The sequence below is a fragment of the Theropithecus gelada genome, chromosome 11 (assembly GCF_003255815.1).
Source record: "Theropithecus gelada isolate Dixy chromosome 11, Tgel_1.0, whole genome shotgun sequence".
Lineage (NCBI taxonomy): Eukaryota > Metazoa > Chordata > Mammalia > Primates > Cercopithecidae > Theropithecus > Theropithecus gelada.
This window is the reverse complement of record NC_037679.1, coordinates 97,888,218-97,906,281: the sequence shown is the minus strand read 5'-3', so window position 1 is coordinate 97,906,281 and position 18,064 is coordinate 97,888,218. Positions and strand designations below refer to the sequence as shown.

Below are 18,064 nucleotides of genomic sequence, written 5' to 3'. Positions count from 1 at the left end.
CTACTCGGGAGGCTGAGGCAGGAGAATGGCGTGAACCCGAGAGGAGGAGCTTGCAGTGAGCTGAGATCCGGCCACTGCACTCCAGCCTGGGTGACAGAGCAAGACTCTGTCTCAAAAAAAAAAAAAAAGAAAAAAAAAGAAAAAGAAAAAACAAAGAAGAAAAGTCTGAGGTCAACAATCTATACTTTTGCATTGAGAAAGAAGACAAAGAAGAACAAAATTAAACCCAAAGCAAGCAGAAGGAAAAAAAATGATAACAGATATTAATGAAATTGAAAACAGAAAAATAAAAACATAAATGAGCCAGGCATGGTGGCTCACACCTATAATCCTACCGCTTTTGGGGGCTGAGGTGGGCGGATCACCTGAGGTCAGGAGTTCAAGACTAGCCTGGCTAACATGATGAAACCCTGTTTCTACTAAAAGTATAAAAACTTTGCCGGGCATGGTGGTGTGTGCCTGTAATCCCAGCTACTTGGGAGGCTGAGGCAGGAGAATTGCTTGGACCCGGGAGGAGGAGGTTGCGGTGAGCCAAGATCACTGCACTCCAGCTTGGGCAACAAAAATGAAACTCTGTCTCAAAAAACAAACAAACAAACAAAAACACCATAAATGAAACCAGAAGTTGATTTTTTTTGAAATGATCAATAAAATTGCTAAACTTCTAGCCACACTAACAGAAAAGAGAGAGAGGAAGAAGAAAGAGAGGGAGAGAAAAAGAAAGAAACAGAGAAAGAGAAAGAAAGTACAAGTTAACCAAGATTAGGAATAGAGGAGGAGATATCACCACAGACCCCAAAGGTGAATAGTGAATACTATAAACACATTTACGAACATAAATTCAACAACTTAGATGAAATGTACCAATTCCTGTGATATGGTGTGAATATTGTTGTCCCCTCAAAAATTCATGTTGAACTTAGTCCACAGTGCAGTGTTGGGAGGTGCGGTTTAATGGGAGGCATTAGGTCACGAAGGTGGAGCCTTCATGGATTAAGGGATTAATGACATTAAAAAAGGGCATTCAGAAATGGGTACAGTGTATTCTGCTCTTCTGCCATATGAGGAACAGTGTTCCCTCTGGAGGATGCAGCGCTCAAGGTGCCGTATTGGGAGTGGAGACCAGGTCCTTAACCAGACACCAAACCTGTTGATCCCTTGGTCTTGGACTTCCCAGCCTCCAGAACTCTGGGAAATAAATTTCTGGTTTTTTTGTTTTGTTTTGTTTTAAGTTATCCAGTCTCAGGCATTCTATTAATAGCAGCACAAAACAGACTAAGAAATCTTGAAAGCCACAAGTTACCAAAACTCACCAAAGAAAAAAGAGGTAGATGTAAATATAAAATGTACAACTATAAAACTTTTAGAAGATAACATATGAGAAAATCTTAGTTACCTGGAGTTAGGCAAGAAGTTCTTAGATTTAACATCAAAAGCATGACTCATAAAAGAAAAAAATGGTAAGTTCCACGTCATCAAAATTCAAAACTTTTGCTCTGAGGAAGACAGCATTAGAAGGAACAAAGGACAAGCTACAGAATGGGAGAAAATATTTGCGAATCACCTAATAAAAGACTTCTAGCCAGAATACATTAAGAACTCTGAAAACTCAGTAAGAAAACAACCTAATTTTTTAAAACGGGGTGCTGGGCGCAGTGACTCACGCCTGTAATCCCAGCACTTTGGGAGGCCCAGGCGGACAGATCACCTGAGGTCAGGAGTTTGAGACCAACCTGGCAAACATGATGAAACCCTGTCTCAACTGAAAATTAAAAAATTAGCCGGGCGTGGTGGTGGACGTCTGTAATCCCAGCTACTTAGGAGGCTGAGGCAGGAGAATTGCTTGAACCCTGGAGGCGGAGGTTGCAGTGAGCCAAGATCATCTCACTGCATTCCAGCCTGAGACTCTGTCTCAAAATAAATTCAATTCAATTCAATTAAAAATGGGCAAAAGACGGCCAGGTGCAGGGGCTTACGCTTGTAAACCCACCACTTTGGGAGGCTGAGGCAGGTGGATCACCTGAGGTCAGGAGATGGAGACCAGCCTGGCCAACATGGTGAAACCCCGTCTCTACTAAAAATACAAAAAATTAGCCGGGCATGGTGGCTAATAATCAATAATTACAGCCGGCGCCTGTAATCCCAGCTATTCGGGAGGCTGAGGCAGGAGAATCGCTTGAGCCCAGGAGGCAGAGGTTGCAGTTAGCCAAGATCATGCCATTGTATTCCAGCCTGGGCTACAAGAGTGAAACTCCATCTCAAAAAAAAAAAGGAAAAAAAAAAGGGCAAAAATACTTAGACACTTTATAGAAGAGGCTATTAAGATGGCAAATAAGCACATGAAGACATGCTCATGATTAGATGCTCAAATCATTAACCGTTAAGCAAATTCAAATTAAAACTACAATGAGATATCTAGTAGAATGAATAGAATACCTATACACCTATTAGAATAGCTAAAATAAAACAAAAACTGACAACAGTAACTGCTGGCAAGAATGTGAAGTAACTGTAACTCTTACAATTACTGGTGGGAATGCAAAATGGCACAGCCACTGTGGAAAACACTTTGGTATTTTCTTATAGACTTAACCTTACAGCTACTATATGATCCAGCAACCCCACTTCATTTCATTCCTAAAGAAACAAAAACTGGCTGGGCACAGTGACTTAGGCTTGTAATCCCAGTACTTCGGGAGGCCAAGGTGGGCAGATCGCTTGAGCCCAGGAGTCGGAGACCAGCCTGGGCAACATGGCAAGACCCCCATCTCTACAAAAAATACAAAAATTAGCCCAGTGTGATGGTGCTCGCCTGTAGTCCCAGTTACTCAGGAGGCTGAGGTGAGAAGACCACTTGAGCCCGGGAGGTTGAAGCTGCAGTGAGCCATGATGGCACCACGGCACTCCAGACTGGTCAACACAGTGAGACCCTGTCTCAAAGAAATAAAAGAAAACTTATATTCACACAAATGCCCCATACGTAAGTGTTTACAGCAGTTCTGTTCATAGTTCCAAAAATTGTAAATGACCCCAAATATTCTTTTTTTTTTTTTTTTTTTTGGTGACAGAGTCTTGCTCTGTCACCCAGGCTGGAGTACAGTGGTGCGATCTCGGCTCACTGCAAGCTCCGCCTCCCGGGTTCATGCTATTCTCCTGCCTCAGCCTCCCGAGTAGCTGGGACTACAGGCGCCCACCACCATGCCTTCCTAGTTTTTTGTATTTTTAGTAGAGACGGGGTTTCACCGGGTTAGCCAGGATGGTCTTGATCTCCTGACCTCGTGATCCGCCTACCTCAGCCTCCCAAAGTGCTGGGATCACAGGCGTGAGCCACCCCGCCCGGCCCTAAATGGCCCAAATGGGTGAGTGAATAAACAATAAACACATAATGGAATACTGAGGAACTATTAACACACACACAACATGAGTGAGTCTCAAAGGCATTATGATGAGTGGAAGAGCCACCTTTGGCCAGGCACAGTGGCTGATGCTTATAATCACAGCACTTTGGGAGACTGAGGTGGGCATATCACCTGAGGTCAGGAGTTCGAGACCAGTCTGACCAACATGGTAAAACCCCGTCTCTACTAAAAATACAAAAAGTAGCCGGGCGTGGTGGTGGGCGCCTGTAATCCCAGCTACTTGGGAGGCTAAGGCAGGAGAATGGCGTGAATCCAGGAAGTGGAGCTTGCAGTGAGCAGAGATTGCGCCACTGCACTTCAGTCTGGGCGGCACCTTCAAAATGTTACCTACTATGTGATTTCCTTATGTGACATTCTGGAAAAGGTGAAACTATAGCAATGGAAAACAAATCATTAGTTGCCAGGAGTTGGGGTAGAGGAAGGGTGTACCTACAGGAGCTACAGGGAGGGCTCTGAGGGGTGATGGAACTGTTCTAATCCTGATTGTGGTGGTGGTTACACAAATCTGTACATGTGAGTTAAAACTCACAGAACATACACACATACACACATGAAGCAATTTTGCCATAGTTTTTTTTAAAAGGTTAGAAAGACATACAGGGTTATCAGCACACTTGGGTAATTTTATTTAATTAATTCATTTATTTATTTATTTTTATGAGATGGAGTCTTGCTCTGTCACCAGGCTGGAGTGCAGTGGTGCAGTCTCGGCTCACTGCAACCTCTGCCTCCCTGGTTCAAGCGATTCTCCTGCCTCAGCCTCCCAAGTAGCTGGGACTACAGGCGTGCACCACCAAACCCAGCTAATTTTTGTATTTTTAGTAGAGATGGGGTTTCTCCACGTTGGTTAGGATGGTCTTGATCTCCTGACCTCGTGATCCACCCACCTCAGCCTTCCAGAGTGCTAGGATTACAGGTGTGAGCAACCTTGCCTGGCTGGGTAATTTTTTATGTAAAAATTTGTACAAAAAAACTTTCTTTTTTTGGAGACAAGGTCTTGCTATGTTGCCTGGGTTGAAGTAACCTCTGCCACCCTGGCTCAGGTGATCCTCCCACCTCAGCCTCCCAAGTAGTTGGGCTACAGGCACGCACCACCATGCCCAGCTAATTTTTTATTTTTGTTTTTGAGAAGGAATCTCACTCTGTCGCCCAGGCTGGAGTGCAGTGGCATGATCTCGGCTCACTGCAATCTCCACCTCCCGGGTTCAAGCGATTCTTCTGCCTCAGCCTCCTGAGTAGCTGGGACTACAGGTGCATGCCACCACACCCAGTTAATTTTTTGTATTTTTAGTAGAGATAGGCTTTCACCATATTGGCCAGGCTGGTCTTGAACTGCTGACCTCAGGTGATCCACCTGCCTCAGCCTCCCAAAATGCTGCGATTACAGGTGTGAGCCACCACGCCCAGCTTTGTTTTTGTTTTTGTAAATATGGGATTTTGCCATGTTGCCCAGGCTAGTCTCGAACTCCTGGGCTCAAGCAGTCCTCCCACCTCGGCTTCCCAAAGTGTTTAGGATTCCAGGCGTGAGCTGCCACGCCCTGCAGGAAACGTTCTATTTAAAGGACTTCTACGGTGAATCATTCCATACATATTAGTATCATTTCTGTCAATCTAGGTTTTGAGTCCTGGCTCTCGCTGTGCTGCAATCAGATAGCTGTATGATGCTGAACAAGTCACTTCTCCGTTTCTTCAGAAGAAAATGGAAACGGTGGTTTTGATGATATCTGGAATTACTGCTAAGGGGCATCCAAATAATCTCCAACCCTGACATTCTGCTTTAGTGTTTCTGAAAGCAGACCTACTGCCATATTTGGGAATTTCCAGAGCAGACGATATCTAAAGTCTCTTTTAAGTCGAAATTGTCATTTATATTATATTTGGGCTGTCTGAAATTAAGATTCATCTATGTTGGGAATTGGCTTCTGTCCTTCCCTACCATATTCCTTGTGAATTGTGAATTCCCCCACCTCAAATACATAACATCTTTATCTGGAGTCACCAGTGGTGTTCTAGGAACACAACTTTGTTTACTTTCACCAAAGCATTTCTCATCTGATATAGTTTGGCTGTGTCCCCACCCAAATCTCATCTTGAAATGTAGCTCCTTGGCCGGGCGCGGTGGCTCAAGCCTGTAATCCCAGCACTTTGGGAGGCCGAGACGGGTGGATCACGAGGTCAGGAGATCGAGACCATCCTGGCTAACATGGTGAAACCCCGTCTCTATTAAGAAATACAAAAAACTAGCTGGGCGAGGTGGCGGGCGCCTGTAGTCCCAGCTACTCGGGAGGCTGAGGTCGGAGAATGGCGTGAACCTGGGAGGCGGAGCTTGCAGTGAGCTGAGATCCGGCCACTGCACTCCAGCCTGGGTGACAGAGCGAGACTCCGTCTCAAAAAAAAAAAAAAAAAAAAAAAAAGAAAAAAAAGAAATGTAGCTCCTATAATTCCCACATATTGTGGGAGGGACCCGGTGGGAGATAATTAATCATAGGGGTGGTTTCTCCCATACTGTTCTCATGGTAGTGAATAAATCTCACAAGATCTGATGGCTTTATAAGGGGAAACTCCTTTTGCTTTGTTCTCATTCTCTCTTTTGCCTGCTGCCGTGTAAGATGTGCCTTTTGCCTTCCAACATGATTGTGAGGCCTCCCCAGCCACGCTGTGATTCCATTAAACCTCTTTTTTCTTTATAATTTACTCAGTCTCGGGTATGTCTTTATCAACAGTGTGAAAACGGACTAATACACCACCTCAGTGTCATCTTGGCTTTTCCCAAGATATTTCTGCTCTTTTTCTTTCTTTCTTTCTTTTTTTTTTTTTTTTTTGAGAGGGAGTCTCCCTCTATTGCCCAGGCTGGAGTGCAGTGGTGCGATCTCCGCTTACTGCAAACTCCGCCTCCCTGGTTCACGCCATTCTCCTGCCTCAGCCTCCTGAGTAGCTGGGACTACAGGCGCCCGCCACCATGCCCGGCTACTTTTTTTTTTTTTTGTATTTTTAGTAGAGACGGGGTTTCACCATATTAGCCAGGATGTTCTTGATCTCCTGACCTCGTGATCTGCCTGCCTCAGCCTCCCAAAGTGCTGGGATTATAGGCGTGAGCCACCGCGCCCAGCCGGTATTTCTGCTCTTTAGAGACTCAGTCCCACCTGGACAGCTCTTTCAAGTTCCCCCTCTCTCCCATCCTCCAGCTTCATGGGCCCAAATGTCTCAGACCCCTCAGATGCTTGGTTGGCCTCCTGGCCAGAGAACACTGACATCTTCAAGATGATGTTCCAGAAATGGCAAACTCTCCAGGTGGCAGGTGACGGATGAAAAGGAGGGGGTGATGCCGGGATAAACCAGGAGCAGCACCCTATTCCCACCCAAAAGATAAGGGCTTTAGGGAGGAAGAAGAGAATCTCAAGGGGCAGAGAAAGGCTGAATGCTAACCCAGTTTGCCTCGTCTCAGGGACAGTCCAGAGGGCCCTGAGCCCAGGCAGGGAAGCACTTTCTGCTTCTCCTGGTCCCCCAAGAGCTACCGTTTAAGAGCAGACATGGGCCAGGTGCAGTGGCTCACGCCTGTAGTCCCAGCACTTTGGGAGGCACAGGCAGGCAGATCACCTGAGGTCAAGAGTTCAAGACCAGCCTGGCCAACATGGTGAAACTCCCTCTCCACTAAAAATTAAAAAATTAGCCGACCGTAATGGCAAATGCCTGTAATCCCAGCTACCTGGAGGCTGAGGCAGGAGAATCGCTTGAACCTGGGAGGCAGAGGTTGCAGTGAGCCGAGAGTGCTATTGCACTCCAGCCTGGGTGACAGAGCGAGACTCCGTTAAAAACAAAACAAAACAAAACAAACAAAAAAAAGGGTGGGTGCGGTGGCTCATGCCTGTAATCCCAGCACTTTGGGAGGCCGAGGCGGGCGGATCACGAGGTCAGGAGATTGAGACCATCCTGGCTAACACGGTGAAACCCTGTCTCTGCTAAAAATACAAAAAAAAAAAAAAAAAAAAAAATTAGCAGGGCATGGTGGCGGGCGCCTGTAGTCGCAGCTACTCGGGAGGCTGAGGCAGGAGAATGGTGTGAACCCGGGAGGCGGAGCTTGCAGTGAGCCGAGATCGCGCCACTGCACTCCAGCCTGGGCATAGAGGGAGACTCCGTCTCAAAAAAAGCAGACACAGAGGCTAAGAGGGCTAAGAGTCATCAGCACACTCTACATTGCTCTACACTGGGGGGTTTCAGGGCCCCCTCTGTAGTAGCTCTGTCAGGCTTCAGCATCCCAGGCCCCTCTCCCTCAGGCTATGTCAGCTCTGTGCCCCCAACACAGGCTCTCCCGAGGGATGAGGCTGGACAGAGGCTCCTTATGAGAGCCAGCTACCAACGTCTCCCCATGCCCCAGATTTCTTTCGCCTTCCAGTGCCTCCCATGCCTCACCGTCCCACCTTTATCTCCCCGTCCTGGTGCAGCACTACCTGTCTCCTGCCTCTCCTAAGACTCCAGTGGTGTCTACAAGCGACAGAGGTTGAGACTGCTTTCTTCTTGCCCCTAGCCCAACTGGAATGGGCTGAGAGAAGGCATCTTTGAGCCCTGCTGTTCCCTCAGCCCCTGGAATGACAGTCCCAGGATTGGGAACATAAAGGCAGGAAGGTATGTGAGTTAAATGGACTTGGAATATGCAGGTGGCAAGACCAGGCTTCTGGGTCCTGTGGGCCAGTTCCTGGTTCTCTGGGTCACCTGTTTAGATAACTTGGACATGGGGTAGGGGGTGGAGGAAAAAGGGTATTATTACTAGGGCCTGAGGCCATTACAATAGAAAGGGGAAAAAACCCCAAACCACAAACAGGGCAGGGGGAGAGTGGCCTCAGACATTTGTTTCTGCTTTGAGGTCTGGAGGGAGTGAGAGATGATAGCCAGGAGCTGGGAGGGTGAACGGCTGGGGGCTGTTCAAGGCCAGTAGGATGAGATCCAGGTTGTGTCTGGAAGTATTTTAGGGGTCCTGAGGATGGAGTGGGGGATGAGGGACCACCAGAGAACCCTGAAGGAGCAAGGCAGGGAGAGAGTGATCAGGGAGACATACTAGCGTGGAACGGTCATTTGTATCCCATGCGCGTGTCAGACGCTCTCTGCACTCACTCAGGTCTCAGTTCTGAGGTATGAATCCACAGTCACCAGTGCCTAGAAAGGTCCATTTTACAAAGTGGGGAACTGACGTTACGAGAGAGGAAGAGTCTTTCCCACAGTGTGGCTGAGTGGTGGAGCCAGGTCTTGCTTGTGCGTCTGCAGCCTGTTTCCCTCCTCTGTGTTATTCTGCTTAGTCACACACCTAGTGTCAGCCTCTTCCAACCTGTAATGTTCTGGGGTGGAGAAAATAACCTGAGTCATTTGCCCATGTCCTCTGGATATTCGCTGGGCCGGTGGCTGAGGGGTGGCCGCTGTGTGAGGCTGGGCCCAGATGGAGAGCTGACCGGAAGTAGAATATCTGTGTCCCTCGGAAAAGTTCTTTTCCTCTTCCTGTCCCGTGGCCCTTACCCCAGTGGCAGACAGGTCAGGATGTGCTAGGGGGCTGGTTCTTTTTTTTTTTTTTGAGATAGAGTCTTGCTGTTTCGCCCAGGCTGGAGTGCAGTGGCACGATCTCGGCTCACTGCAAGCTCTGCCTCCCGGGTTCACACCATTCTCCTGCCTCAGCCTCCCAAGTAGCTGGGACTACAGGAGCCCACCACCACGCCTGGCTAATTTTTTGTATTTTTAGTGGAAACGGGGTTTCACCGTGTTAGCCAGGATGGTCTCGATATGCTGACCTCGTGATCCGCCCACCTCGGCCTCCCAAAGTGCTGGGATTACAGGCATGAGCCACCGCGCCCCACTGGGGGCTGGTTCTTGAGCATCTCACTCTACTGATGCTAACACACACCTCATTTCCCACAACATATCCCTGCTGAGAACTAGTCACAGGCCCTAGGAGTAAGGGCTGGGGTGAAGGGTGGTCCAAACCCTACAGCAGGGAGCAGGGGTACAAATCAGTTCACATGCCTAAAGGCTGGGACCTGAACAGGGGAATCCCTGAAAACACTGGACTGACTCACCTGGACTGAGGTCAGGGCAGCCTTACCCTGCTCCAGTCACACTCAGGACTACACCTGCACATGCAGGCACTGGAACTGAAATCGGGGTTCAGAGGCTGGGCCTGATATTTTGTGGCTAGAAGGGCCCCACATAACTCAGGTCCAGGGAGGTGAGTGACCTGCCCAAGACCACAAGGCTGTTAGTGGCAGAGCTAAGGACTGAGGCTCCTTCAATTCCAGGTTACCTTGCTGCCTTCTCAGGAGAGTGAAGAAAACTCCCTTCTCAGAGGAAACAGTCGTTTGCTTATCTGCACAGGGCAAGATTACACTTAAAGATGAGAGCTATGAAGCCAGGCACAACAGCTCATACCTGTAATCCCAGCACTTTGGGAGGCCGAGGCAGGTGGATCACTTGAGTCTAGGAGTTCAAGACCAGCCTGGCCAACATGGTGAAACCCTGTCTCTACTAAAAACACTAAAATTAGCTGGGCGTGGTGGTGCACACCTGTAGTCTCAGCTACTCAGGAAGCTGAGGCAGGAGAATCTCTTGAACTGGGGAGGCAGAGGCTGCAGTGAGCTGAGATCACGCCACTGCCTGGGTGACAGAGCAATACTCCATCTCAAAAAAAAAAAAAAAGAAAGAAAGATGAGGACCATGGCTGCTGAGTTCCATCATCCACAGTTCAGAGCCCAGCTGGTGAATAATCCACACCTGTTTGACTTCTGGGATTCCTGGATTCTTTCACCACTGGGTTCCCTTGACCTGGTCGTGCATCTTCACCAGCCTACTTAATGGGATTTAGTAACTGCACTGGACTAGGACACCAGTGCCTGGTTGTTGAGCTCAACTTTTTTTTTTCCTTTTTTTTTTTTTTTGAGACGGAGTCTCTCTCTGTCGCTCAGGCTGCAGTGCAGTGGCCAGATCTCAGCTCACTGCAAGCTCCACCTCCCGGGTTTATGCCATTCTCCCGCCTCAGCCTCCCGAGTAGCCGGGACTACAGGCGCCCACCACCGCGCCCGGCTAGTTTTTTTGTATTTTTTAGTAGAGATGGGGTTTCACCGTGTTAGCCAGGATGGTCTCGATCTCCTGGCCTCATGATCCGCCCGTCTCGGCCTCCCAAAGTGCAGGTATTACAGACTTGAGCCACCGCGCCCGGCCGAGCTCAACTTCATCTCTATCTCTCTGCTTCTTGAGTCACTGGACAAATCCTCATCCTTTTTTTTTTTTTTTTTTAATGAGATGGAGTCTCGCTCTGTCGCCCAGGCTGGAGTGCAGTGGCGCAATCACGGCTCACTGCAAGCTCCGCCTCCTGGGTTCACGCCATTCTCCTGCCTCAGCCTCCCATGTAGCTGGGACTACAGGCGCCCGCCACCACGCCCGACTAATTTTTTAATATTTTTAGTAGAGACAGGGTTTCACCATGTTCGCCAGGATGGTCTCGATCTCCTGACCTCCCGATCCGCCCATCTCGGCCTCCCAAAGTACGAGGATTATAGGTGTGAGCCACTGCACTCAGCCGCTCCTTATCTTCTTGAATCTACTCGTCCATGAGACACAGGGTAAGATTCTCCCTTCCCTGAGAGGACCCAGAGCCTTAGGTGTCTTTATGTCCCCAACTGAAAAGAACTCAAGACTTTTATAAAGAGGAAACCATTATCAGACTCTCCTACACATTTGTCATCATTAAGTAAGTTCCCAAGAGGAAAAGAGTGACCCATTTGGCTGGGCAAAGCAAGAGTGAACGTCTTGAGAAATTTGAGCTCCTCATGCCCTTCCAGTCATGCTCAGGTTCCAGGTTAAGTTTTCTTCTCTAGTCTTCTTCCCTGGGCTCAAATTCTCAACTACTGTGGGTGGAGGGTTTGTGGAACGCTGCAGACCAGAGTTCCTCCCCTCTGAAGGCCTGTGCAGGGTTATCTGAAGTGTTTTCACCCAGAGTGCAGGAAAGAAACTCTGCCTAAGGAGCAAGGGGCAGCAAGTTCTGCAGGCACCCATGAGAGATGCCCAACGCATCCCTGAAGAGCAAAGTGACAGCAGAATGTGAGGGGAGAGCCAGCGAGGCACGTGCTCATGTTCTCACGCCCCAGCCTAGCCCAGCCGAGTGCTGATGGCCTGCACCTGCCAGTGCTGATGATCTCTCTGCACCAAGGAGATGTGGGCTTGAACTCTGAGGTACGAAAGCTACACGTGGAGATGAGGAAAAGTGAGAAGGTAACTTCAGAGGAGACAGGAGGGTTGAATTGAACAGGAAAAGATCAAAAGTACAGCCAGAATCCCATTTGGTCTTTTTTCCATTCTCCTTTATTCCATAAACACCTAGTTACAAGTTGCACAAATCAAAAAATAAAGGCAGGGAAGGGTTTAGGGAAGATTCTGGTGCTGTGTGTGGGCAGGAGTAGGGAGAAAGAGTTGGGAACCAGTCTGCTCCTTCCACAGCCCTAGACAAGGCTACGGCCCCTCAGTGGGGGCTCTGAGGAAGAGGTGGGCAAAGATCCAGAGTAGCTGAGGGATGGAGGAGGCCTCTAAACCCAGAGCTCACCCCAAAAGACCCTTCAATGCATGGCAGGAGTAGAATGGGAAAGGTGAGGGGGTTTGAAGATGGAGCAGCAGAATGAAAAATCAAGTTAGTAGATGCAGAGGCGAAGTCATCATGGTAAGGGGATTAAAGAAGGAAAAAGTAGGGAAAGGGTGCCGTGAAAGGTTCTCCCTGAGACCCCCAGGGAGAGGTGGGGGCCGGCTTGCCTGTTAATTTAATATTAAATTGGGGATGGGAATCAGAGAGGAAAAAGTTATTCAGGGGATGATTTCTCAGCCTCTCAGCCTGTACCTGGAGGGGAAAAGAGAGGAGCACAAATCAAAAGGAAGAAAAAACTTACGTTAAGAGCCAGGAGTTGGGGTTTAATCGCCTATGTCAGTGAGAACCTTGTTCTCTTTCCACACCAACTCGCACTATCAAAGGCAGCTCCTGCGGGAGCCTGGACTGCGCCTGCCTCGCGGCCGAGGACCATCCGCAGGTGCACCCCGCCCTCCTTACCCCTGATACTTACAAGGGAGGCTGAGGGCCCGGGGCCCTCACCAGTCATAGCGGCGGGACTGTCGGGAAGGGGAGTCCTCAGGTCCCTGGATGGCCAAGCGGGGAGGCCCCTCCGCCCTTCGTCCCCCCGCCCCTGAGGACTCAAGCCGCCGAAACTCCAGGGGGCGCTGCTGCCGGAATCGGGACGTCTCCCGCCGCCACTCGTCGTCAAACGCTGCGGCCTCACCTGGAGGGGACGGAGTCCACATGAGGCCTGTGTGCGGCCTGGCTCCTGGAGGCCGATGTGCGAGCGAGTCACAGCTTCTCCGGCCAAAGCGGCGAAGGCTGAGTGTGTGTGCAGGGGTGGGTGGGGCGGCAATTCCCTTAGCTCTTTGGTTTCTACACGATCCCGGGAAGCCACCGGTAGGCCTAAGGTGGCCTACTGGAGGAAGAAATCAGAATGGGATTATTCTTCAGTTCAGGTTCATAGTCCTGTGTGCACACTAAGTACTTAATAATTGCGCATTTGAAAAAGATAAAGAGGGGAGAAAGAAACGGATCCAGGTGGAGAAGAGTGTAACACTATCAATACGGAACTTCAGGGACAAAGCAGGCCCCTCTCAAAGACACTGCCGGCACCTGACTCAGCCCCTGAGCGGAGGAGGCTCCGAGTGCGTAAGAATATGGGGCTGACAGCCGGGCGCGGTGGCTCACGCCTGTCATCCCAGCACTTTGGGAGGCCGAGGCAGGTGGATCACCTGAGGTCAGGAGTTTGAGACCAGCCTGGCCAACATGGTGAAACCCCGTCTCTACTAAAAATACAGAAATTAGCTGGGCGTGGTGGTACATACCTGTAGTCCCAGCTACTCGGGAGGCTGAGGCAGGAGAATTGCTTAAACCCGGGAGGCGGAGGTTGCAGTGAGCTGAGATCGCGGCACTGCACTCCAGCCTGGGCACCTGGGCAACAAGAGCGAGACTCCGTCTCAAAAGAAAAAAAAATATATATATATATATGGGGCTGATCCAGAGCTTTGCCCAGAAGTGTCTATGAGTTAGGGATGTCTCCTAGCCCACAGGAACTGGGCTAGGGGCTGCCGGCCAGGAAGTGGGAGGGAAGGCTCACTCTCATCCAGGTTGATATAGTCCTGCCGCTCCTCCTGGTCCCCCGTGCGATGGTTTCGGGAGCGCTGGAGGATGTGGGCCCTGTCCCGGATGTGATGCCCGATGGACATCTGCTCCAGTCCACTGTCTGAATCCCGAACAGTCCTCCGTGTCTCCCGGATCTGGGATGAGGCAGAACATGGCACACTCAGCCACCCCTTCCAAAGCCCTGGCTATACCATCTCAGGAGAAACACACCACACACAACCCAATCCGGAAAAAAGCAGCCAGGGTTTCTGGGGGTGCCGCTGAATCCCCCCTTCTCTGGGACAGGAGGGCTCCCCCACTCACCCCGCCTGGTGCTGAGCGCATCTCTGATGTCTCTTGGTAAACCTTGGGGGCGCCATCACCAGTATTGGAGTAGGAGATGACAGTGGAAGATGAGAAGGTCTGGCAATTGCCTCCAGCTGTCATGTGTTCCTGAGGACAGGGTAGGTAGGAGAGGGCTGAATGGGGAGGCATCCCCCCTGGTGAAGAGATTTCACCCTTCAGCTGCCTGTTTTAGCCTGTATCTTTCTCACAAAATGCAAGAACTGAAAAAACATCAGGCCTCATCATTACCCTCCCAAATTCCTCTGAGTCCAACCACGAGCAAGAAGGATCTGAAGAGACAGAGCCTTAATTGTATGCTACCTAAGAGTGCTGCTGCTGGCTGCTTCGGGCAGGCATGACAGCAGATACAAGGTCCCAAGGCTCTCTGGTTCAATTACGGTATCCAGTACTTTACCCTTCACTAGCATACTGTCTCCCTCTTGCCTTAGAGGCTTCAAGGTGTTGTCAGCCATCACTGAGAGCAAGGCCGGGGAAGGGTATGGGGCAAGTCTCACCATGTTTCCAATCATGTCATTCATCATCCCAAACATGTCCATGAAACCACCCGACTGGAGGAAAGAGATGGAAAACAGAGTCAGGAAAGCAAAGTCAGTGTTCAGAGTTGATCCTGTTTAGGAACCACAACCCACGTGGCTGCACACTTCCTTTCTCTTCTTCACATCTAGCAAGTTCTCATTCTCTATTAACGTAACCAGAATACTCATGTTTCTCTTCCTGTAAACTGCTGACCCCTTCCTCAATCTCTATGACTGCTCTGATCCAATTTTCCTTCTCCTGCCTGCTATATTCCCCCCATCTTTAGGAAGCAAGCCAAAGTTAATGGATCCTAAACTCTAAAGAGATAAGGCATGAAATTGTTAAAACCTACCAAAAAATCATCTCTAGATGGCCCTTTAACTGCGCCTCCCTCCTCCAAGGAACAAATTTTGCTAGACAATTACATCTTCCTAATGAGCATGGACTTCTAGGAGTACAAGAGTTAATAACGTCTTTTCTTCTTTTTTTGAGGTGGAGTCTGGCTCTGTTGCCCAGGCTGGAGTGCACTGGTGCAGTCTCAGCTCACTGCAACCTCTACTTCCTAGGTTCAAGAGTAGGTGGGACTACAGGTGTGTGCCACCATGCCTGGCTTTTTTGGTATTTTTAGTAGAGAAGGGGTTTCACCATGATGGCCAGTCTGGTCTCAAAACTCCTGACCACAAGTGATGAACCATCTCGGCCTCCCAACGAGAGTTAATAACACCTTTAACCCACAGGGCTCCTAGTAGCCAGCAGGCTCAGAGCTTTGTGAATGCCATAAAAAGAGAAGAGTCTGGGGTTACCCATGAAACTATTCCTAAAAGGCACACTTGGGAATAATACCTAAGGGTAGAAAATGTGTCTGAGATGGCAGGACACGGGGAGATGAAGACTCACCATTCCCAGCATCCCAAAGGGGGAGACAGCTCCAGCCTACAGGAACACATGAGGAACAGAAATTACAGACCACATCCTATCTCTATACAATCCCAAACGAGGCCCATGGCCTCAATTTTTTTTTTCCATCCTCTCAAAAGGGAGTCACAAAGCCCTTTTTTCTGACCCTTTCCCCCATTCCTAGAGCACTTCACTTGCTCAGTTGGCTGTAGTGCAAGAAAACTAAAGTGCTTTCCTAACCAACCTCCAACCTTTCTTTGGGTCTCAGGTGTGTCGTAGCACCATTACCTGCTGCATCCTGCGGCTGGCAGGCCTGGTCCCTGGCATGTTGCCATCTGTGATGCTGAGGAAGGGGCTATATCCAAAGCCACCTGACAACATACGGCTCATATGCTGACGGTGAATAGCAAAGGGATCCCTGTGGAGTGAGCACATAGTATGAATGGCAGAAGCGCCAAACTGTTAATCCCTCCACCACCCTGCAAAAAATACGCACAGAGCAACAGTGGCACCGATGCCTACTTCCTGCTAGGTAGGAGCTGGGTATCCAGCCAGTTCCAACCATTCCCAGCAATGGGAACCCCGACGTCTGCCTGAACTGCTGAGAGACCTGGAGTGGGAAGCTTGAGGGGGAGGGAATACTCACATCAGGAACATGGGATCCTCAGGCTCCACATCCCTCATGAAGCGGAACATCCTGATCTCAGCTCCAGGGGGCTCCACACTGGAAACATGTGGAAGCTCAGATACTTGGAGGTGGCCAGGGTTTTGCACACCCACTCAGTGTAGGGACTCTCAGAGCACTGTCCCTTCCAAACGCTGTAACTGACCCCCTAAACTCCAGGGAGACCCTACTCCAGTGTTCCGCACAACCCTCTAAGGAGGTAAGGGCTCTTCAAACCTCTCTCTCAATTAGGGCCACGGAAAAATTTTCCAAGCCTCTCGGTTTTTCCCTCCCCCACTCAGAGCCATCCTCTTCCCAAAGCTCTGGCCGGTAGCATACTCTCCCCTCCTCCCCCGCCGCCACCGTTCTAGACGAAAATCCCAAGTGCCGGTCCTCCGCCCCATTAATGACCCCAGCCACCCCGCCCCCTCCTTACACCAGGCCTCCCCTAGGCGGGCCTCACTAAGACCCCCGCGCCTGTCTGCGGCTCCTCCAGCTCCCGCCTCCCCGCCGGGTGAGCCGGAGAGGTAGGCCTGAGCCTCTCGTCTCCCCAGCCCGCATCCCGGGCTCCCAGACCCTGCAGCCCCGCGGGCCCGCTCCCGTTCAGCGCTGCCCGCTCTGCCTGAGCCTCACCAGTGCCCGATTCGGGCTCAGCGGCCCATCCGGCCGGTTTCGCTTCCCGGTGCGCTGCAGGGTCAGGGTCGCGGCCCAGAACGCGGGGATTGGTCCGGGCTCGAGCTCCTCGGCCTTCCACGCCGCCTCCTCCCACCGCTGCCACCTCCGTACCCCCCCTTCGGCCCACGGAGCCCGAACCTAGGCCAGGCCCGGGCGGAAGTGACGTCACGATGGAACCGCCCACCCGGGGCCGGGCCGTGGGAGCCCCGCCCACTGGCGTGGGTGGTGAGAAGGCTGGGGCCGAGTCCCAGGGGCGGCGGGGCCATGCGCCAAGCTCAGGCGAGCGGAACCTGAGGTCGAGAGGGTTCACCTGGCCACGAGGAAGGGGAGCTCATTAGTAACCTGGATTTGGGCTCTGTGGACTGGAAGAGGCTCCCATAAGGCTGGGGAGGAGGAGAAGAGGAATCCATTCTTCGGAAGGGACCGAGTTGGGGGTAGAACTTGGGGGCGCTGTGCAGCACGTTCCCTCTCCCTCCTCCGGGGGAAACTGGAGGACTAGGGGCAGATGCCCCTCGGGGAGAGGCGGACTCTCTGTGGGCGACGAGGCGGGGCGGATCCCTTGGGGGAGCTTTAAGCAGACTCTAGTGGAGAAGCAGTCTACCCTGGAGGGAGGATGGGCAGTTTTCTTGCCGGGGAGTCGCTTGGGCCTGTCCCCGCTTGAGGAGGAGCGTTCCTGGCAGGGCGGAGTACCCGGAGTGACGCAGAGGAGGAGGTGACACTCTCCAGCCCAGATCTAGTTCGGGCTTCGGAAAGTCGGATGGGGCAGAGAATCCAGGTTGGGGGGTTGGCCGCCAGATGGCGCTCCTCGGCCAGGCTGGAACCCGAGGCCCTTGAGAACTGGCATTGGAGAGGGACCTGGAGCCCTCCCCCATTACCCAACTGTGAAGGGTTGGACTGGGGAAAGGCTACAGTTCTGAAATCTATTAGTTTAATGCCACTCTCCCTTTCCTTTTACTCTAATTCTTGCGTCCTCAAGAGCTCCCAGTCCTGCACTGACCTTTCTTGCTTGCTTTCTTAGGTCAAAGGTCTAAAGTTTGGGGGAAGAAAGGAGTTGAGAGCTCAGTTAACCTGGATCATCCAGGGGAGGAGCTAAAACGGGGCCCAGGAGACCTGCCTCCAAGGCCAGAGACTGATCCTTTGACATACTAAATGTCTTGCATAAAATCTGGCTCTGCTGGAGAGAAGGGCCCTCCCCTTTGGGGTCAGGGCATTTGGACTGTCTAGGATGGACTTTAACCAGACTCATCCAAACTCCAGCTTTCCCTGGTTCTTTACTCTGGCTTTTAGCCATATTAGTGCTGTGTGGAGTCTGACCCAATGAGAAAGACTTGTTCCCGATAATTCCCTGGG

The 18,064-nt window shown here is 50.8% G+C and overlaps 1 protein-coding gene across 2 annotated transcripts; it reads right to left on the bottom strand.

Moving 5' to 3' along the window:
- Positions 1-11,733: 11,733 nt before the first annotated feature.
- Positions 11,734-17,201, bottom strand: MLF2 (myeloid leukemia factor 2). 2 transcript variants are annotated; one of them, XM_025403130.1, is made up of 9 exons: positions 16,673-17,201; positions 16,022-16,099; positions 15,664-15,793; positions 15,376-15,411; positions 14,457-14,510; positions 13,921-14,049; positions 13,592-13,751; positions 12,503-12,715; positions 11,734-12,282 (listed from the first exon to the last, which is right to left on the bottom strand). In XM_025403130.1, exons 2-8 carry the CDS (start codon positions 16,069-16,071, stop codon positions 12,528-12,530), a joined length of 747 nt encoding a protein of 248 aa, XP_025258915.1. In that variant the 5' UTR covers positions 16,072-16,099; positions 16,673-17,201; the 3' UTR covers positions 11,734-12,282; positions 12,503-12,527. The 2 variants fall into 2 exon arrangements, with proteins under 2 accessions (XP_025258915.1, XP_025258916.1); XM_025403131.1 differs by lacking the exon at positions 16,673-17,201 and adding an exon at positions 16,616-16,644 and having other exon boundaries at positions 11,741-12,282.
- Positions 17,202-18,064: the final 863 nt, after the last annotated feature.